The sequence below is a fragment of the Pteropus alecto genome, unplaced genomic scaffold (assembly GCF_000325575.1).
Source record: "Pteropus alecto unplaced genomic scaffold, ASM32557v1 scaffold48, whole genome shotgun sequence".
Classification (NCBI taxonomy): domain Eukaryota; kingdom Metazoa; phylum Chordata; class Mammalia; order Chiroptera; family Pteropodidae; genus Pteropus; species Pteropus alecto.
The window spans coordinates 1,225,115-1,230,953 of NW_006442110.1; the positions used below are offsets into that span (position 1 = coordinate 1,225,115).

Here is a 5,839-nt window from a genome sequence, read left to right on the forward strand (position 1 = left end):
GTTCTAGATATCCTATCTTTGAGTTTTTATTGAATTTCTTTAAACGATTAGCTGTTGGCACTTCACAGAAACTAAAATTGTAGGGTGGCAGCCAGAGCTGATAAAGCTTCTCTCTAATCTCCAAATCAGCTTCCACGACCTCCGGGCCTCGGAGAGAGTCTGTTACAGCAAAAATGTTTGCTGTCGTTACTTCTTAGCACAGTGACTCTCTCTTTTCTTTAAAATGTCAGGTCCAACACTCACGGGGAAGTGGGCATAATCATTTCTAAATAGGAATGAGGCACGCATCAGCCTGAGCTGGTAAAGCTTCCCACTAATCTCCACATCAGCTTCCACGACCTCCGGGCCTCGGAGAGAGTCTGTTACAGCAAAAATGTTTGCTGTCGTTACTTCTTAGCACAGTGACTCTCTCTTTTCTTTAAAATGTCAGGTCCAACACTCACGGGGAAGTGGGCATAATCATTTCTAAATAGGAATGAGGCACGCATGAATTGGGACGAAATCATCTCTGAACCCAGTTGTGCTATTAAATCAACTGTTTACCCACCACGTTTTTTCATTGATTTTGCTAATAACGAACAGTTTATTTCAGTCCAATATTTTTGGAAGGTCTACCATGTGTCAGGCATGGGCAACGACACCAAGACAACCAAACAGAGCCATTGTTCCCCTTCGGAGAGTTTGTGGGGTTCGGGAGAGACAGGAATGTAAACTCTGACCCTGTGTTAAGTGCCTTATAGAGGTGTGTGAGTAAGAGAAGCAGTTAACCAGGTAAGTTGTAAGAAGGCTTCCCGATGAAGACTGAGCCTTCTTTGTAAGACTCATTCTTAGAGGAATGAGCAGGAACCAGCCAAGTGGCAGGGGAATAGGGAGGGAGGCCAGAACGATCGAAACCCTTAGCGCAGCGAGCCAGACAATGCGGCTCAGCTCCGGGGAGGCCGGGGTTCTGGCAGCAGAACTGGAAGAAATGAACGGACCAGGCCCCGCCCTGCGCGGAGGAGTTAGCCTGACATTCCCGGAGGGTCCCGGAGTCATCGACCGGTTCTACACAGGGAGTAACAAGAACAAGTCTGTGTTTTTAAAAGGTCAGTCTGGCTCCAGGGTAGGAAAGGGCGAGGCGGGAGGGAGGAATCGGAGCTGATTCGACAACCGAGTATGAGACGGTGGGCCCCGACCTAAGGAGCTGCGGTGGAGACAGAGACAAGTTGGGCATCCCCGAGGGACAGGAGGGTGACAAGGTGGACTCGGGGGCCGTTTTACGGGGGTGAGTTTGAACTGTCTGTAGGAAGGTCAAGTGGAGATGACCAGTAGACAGTCTGAGCTCAGGAGAGCGGTCAGCCTGAGATGGAGGCTGGGGAGTGGCCGGCACAGAGGTGGGGGTGTAAGCTGGTGGCCGAGCACACTCGGCTCCTGGCCAGGCACTGGTGGCAGGTCCCCAGCCTTCCTTTTCCACCAGGCCTTGCAGAGCAGAACCAGAGCTCAAAGAAGGCAGCAGAGGGAACATTGAAGCTGCGGGTTTCGATGCACTAAGCTATGTAGGAGCTACTTATCCAACGTCTCAGGCTGATTTATTTCTCACGGTAGCCATTTAAGATTATGGAAAAAAAAACAAAAAAGGCAAAGTAGACTCATATCCGACCTCGGTGCATAAAGACAAGCTTTTTTGGCAACCGTTTTATGAGTGAGTTTTAGGCCGAAGTTCTTCCTTCTGATAGTCATTCCAAATGCTGTATTTTGCTGCACCAGGGCACAACTGTGTCAGACAGACCTCGATCATTTAGCATTTTTCACCAGCCGAAAAGTCACACTCATAGCGGCTCTGTGTTCTTCAGGCATTAAAGTTCCACTAAAGTTCCACTTGGAGCCTCCTGCTCCCCGCCGACCACAGTGGAGCCCAGACTGGCCACAGGAGCCCATGGTGCGCAGGTAGAAATACGGTGACCCTGCTCGAGGCCAGGCTAGGAAAACCCGGCCCCTCTCTGCCCCGAATCCCGAGGGAGGGAGGGAGGATCAGAAATGCAGGCCCCTCCTCCTCCCACAGACATCGCCAGAGCCCTTCCCCTCACCTCGCCTCTCTCCTGGCATCCCTGCCTGGCTGAAATAGCTAAAATTAAGTCGTGAGACTTTAAGAAAACGTCACCGTGAGGGGGCAACTGACGACCATCAACTTTAAGTTATTGGCGCCGACTAATCTATCACTCCTTTGACCCGCATCAGCATTACGTACGCACCTGCAAGGCTTTGCAGGCCCTCGGATTCCTGAAACGGACCTCGCACGTCACAGAGTTGCGTCCACCCCTCCCTAGTGTCCTCTTTCTAAGGAAAACGTGGGATGTCTAAGTGGAAACGACCTGTGGAAATAAATTCGGCCCCACTAGCATGTTATACAGAAACATTTTTATTTCAGTCAACTCCTGTACACCCATTATCAAGTGAAAACCTAAGAGACTCACGTTAATTCGCTTCCATTTCTGTCTCTACCGACTTTTACGGTAATGGGTACAGGACTTTTTTGTCTGAAGGTCACATTTGCAGAGTTGACAACCTCTAAAAACGCATACACCCACTTGCTACCCGTTTCTGCCTTCCAAAAATCAATTCACAGGATTACAGGTGAAATCGATGGCAATTAGGGATTGTTTCAAAATTATACAAAAATTACTGCAAAAAATTAAAATGTAGACTTTTCAAAAATTTAGATGATTGATGCTTCTACTATGTGCCACCATACTTTTAAAAAATTGAACAACGAAATGTTTAAAAAGTAAAAAAAAGTTAATTTTAAAAATAGAGAAAAGTTATAGAGAAAAGCAGGCTAGACCATCCAGGTTTGTGTAAGGGCACCCTGTAAGGACATATTTTTAAAGAAAAAATATTTTTTGTACAGCTGTACAATGCGTTTGTGTTTTCAGCTAAGTATTACTACGAAAGTCAAAAAAGTTTTAAATTTTTATTAAGTAAAAAAGTTTTAAGTTTTTATTAAATAAAAAAGTTACAGTAAACTAAGCTTACTTTATTATCGAAGAAAGAAAAAATATTATTGTATAACTTGAGTGTAGCCTAAGTATCCAGTGTGTCTGTCTAGAGCCTACAGTAGTGACGGTCATGTCCTAGGCCTTGACGTTCACTCGCCGCTCACTCACTGACTCGCTCAGAGCAACTTCCGGTCCCTCGTGCCCCATTCGCGGTGAGTGCCCTGTAAGGGTGTATCACTTTTATCTTTTATACTTATTTTAACTGGACCTTTTCTGTGCGGAGACGTTTAGATGCACAAGTACTCACCATTGTGTTGCACCTGCCTCCAGTTTTCAATACAGTAACGGGCCGTCCAGGCTTGTCACCTAGGAGTGAAAGGCTGTCCCAGGGAGCCTGGGCATGTAGCAGGCTGGACCATCCAGGTTTGTGTAAGGGCACCCTGATGTCTGCAGAACGATGAAATCGCCCAATGACACATTTCTCAGAACATTTCCCATTGTTAAGCAGTGGGTGACTGTCGTTGGCTTATGTCACCCGTTGAACGATGTTTGTCATTTCCAGTTTGGACTATGACAAAGGAAATTGCCCGTGAACATGCGTATACAAGTTTTCGTATAAACACATAATGTTCGTTTCCCTGGGGTAAATGTTCAGAGTGCAGTTGACATGCCATATGGCAGTTGCACATTTAGCGGTACGATTTTGCGTCCCTACAGCAATGCAAAAGTGATTGTTTTTCTGCATCCTCACCAGCATTTGGTGGTGTCACTATTTTTATTTTGGCCATTCTAATAGGTGTGTAGCGATCACTTATTGTGGTTTTAATTTGCATTTCTCTAATGGCTAATGATGTTGAAAATCTTAACATGTGCTTATTGGCCGTCTGTATATCTTTTTCAGTGAAATGTCTCCGTATCTTTTGCCCGTGATCTAACTGGATTTTCTCTTTCTACTGCTGATTTTTGAGAATTCCTTACATATTCCAGATACTAGTCATTTGCTGACTCCGTGGTTTGCAAGTATTTTCTCACACTCTGTAGCTGGTCTTTTTATCCTCTTAATGGAGTCGGTCGCAGAGCCACATTTTAATTTTGATGAGGTCCGATTTATTCGTTTTTCCTTTTATGGATCATGCTTTTGATGTCGTCTAATTCTTTGCCTAGCAATTAGATCCTGAGTATTTTGTATTATTTTTTTTTCTAAAGGTTTTGTGTTTTACATTTTAAGTCCATGGTCCAACTCGAACTCATTTTTGTAGCAGGTGCGAGGCTGACGGTGAGGTTTCTGTTTTGCCTGCTGATGTCGGATCCTCCCCTACTGTTGCTTTTGCAACAGTATCAAACATCGGTCTGACACTTTCATGTGGGTCTACTTCTAGATTCTCTGTTTCTGTTGATCAGTGTGTCTATCCCTCTGTGGATACCAGTCTTGATTACTCATAGCTCTAGAATAAGCCTCAGTAACGAGTGATTTCTCCCACTTCATTCTTCTTTTTCAGGGTTGTCTCAGCTATTGTAGAGCCTGTGCCTTTCCATATCAATTTTAGAATAAGCTCGTCTCAGCTACAAAAAAACTTTGTCGAGATTTTGAAAGGAATTGCATTGAACCTTGAGATCAATATGGCGGTGAACTGACATCTTTACTATGTCGAATCTTCCAACCCGCGAACATGGGCTCTCCGTTTATTCGAGTCTTCTTTCACGTCATCCACGTTTTGCAGTTTTCAGCATACAGATCTTGTACATGTTTCCTTAAGTGTATGCCTAAGTATTTTCTTTGCGATGGTTATAACTAGTATTGTTTTTAATATCGGTTTTCACGTTTGTTGTTAGTATAGAAATGCGATTGATTTTTGTTTTGATCTTGCATCCTGTGACCTTGTTGAAATCACTAGTTCCAGTCTTGAGTTTTTTGTTAGTTTGTTTTTAGATTCCTTGGGATTGTCTATGCGGACAACCATGTCTTATGCACATAGGGATGGTTTTGTTGCTTTGCGATTTGTATGCCTTTTGTTTTTCTTGCCTTATTGCAGTAGTACTATATTGAATGAGTGTGAAAGCAGGCATCTTTGCCTTGTTCTTGAATTTGGAGTGCATTCAGCTTTCTGCTGTTAAGCATGACAGAGCTGTCGGTTTTATCACCAATCCTATTACAAAATTAGTTTCGGCTTCTTTTCCTCCACCTATCCTCCCACGCGTGCGCCAGTTTTAAGGAGAAGCTTAAGAGTCAGGGATCGGCCCAACTGCGATGACAGAGCAAAAATAAAGTGCAAAGGAGACTTGGGTACTTCCTCCTCCCGGCGAGGGTTTTAAGGCTGACAAAACCAAGTTCCTTTCGAGAGGTTGGGGCCCCTTTACAGCCCCAGTCAGCGGCTAGAGAACGAATCTCATTATCAGGGCCCCCGCATTCGCGGTGAGCCGAGGGGCCCCTGTCCGTGGGGCAGAAATTGGCTGACACAGAGCAGAGCCCCGCGGAGCGGGGCGCCTGTCCCTCCGCAGACTGCGCAGTTCTTTCAGGCCGCTCTCGGCTGCCAGACCCGCTGCCTGCCAACCTGAGTTGGCGCTAGGAGAGTCTCAGATACCCAGATCCAGGGCGACAGAGTGGCCAGAGCCAGATTTAGATTTGTGTGAGCTTTTGGCAGCGGCTCACCCAAAGAAGGGAATCGGCTGTGAAGAGAGGAAGCGAGTTGCGTGGCTGGGTGAAACCGACGGCCACACGGTGCACGTCCGATGCGTGTAACCCACGGAACGAGCTTTTTTAATAGGGGGAGGGAATGGTCAGTTTAATCTGAAATTTAAAAAAAAAAAAAAAAAAGCAGGCTGTCTCCGACTCGTCCTGCGGTGCCACCGCCTCCGGGGTCCCG

At 45.8% G+C, this 5,839-nt stretch overlaps 1 protein-coding gene across 1 annotated transcript in view; it reads left to right on the forward strand.

The window, feature by feature from the left end:
* The window catches only part of PRKAG2 (protein kinase AMP-activated non-catalytic subunit gamma 2), a 186,452-nt gene that overhangs the window by 134,614 nt on the left and 45,999 nt on the right, over nucleotides 1-5,839 (forward strand). The window contains exon 7 of the mRNA XM_006920611.3: nucleotides 5,092-5,107. Within this exon, the coding sequence (XP_006920673.1) occupies nucleotides 5,092-5,107 (16 nt within the window). The remainder of the gene's footprint in view (nucleotides 1-5,091; nucleotides 5,108-5,839) is intronic.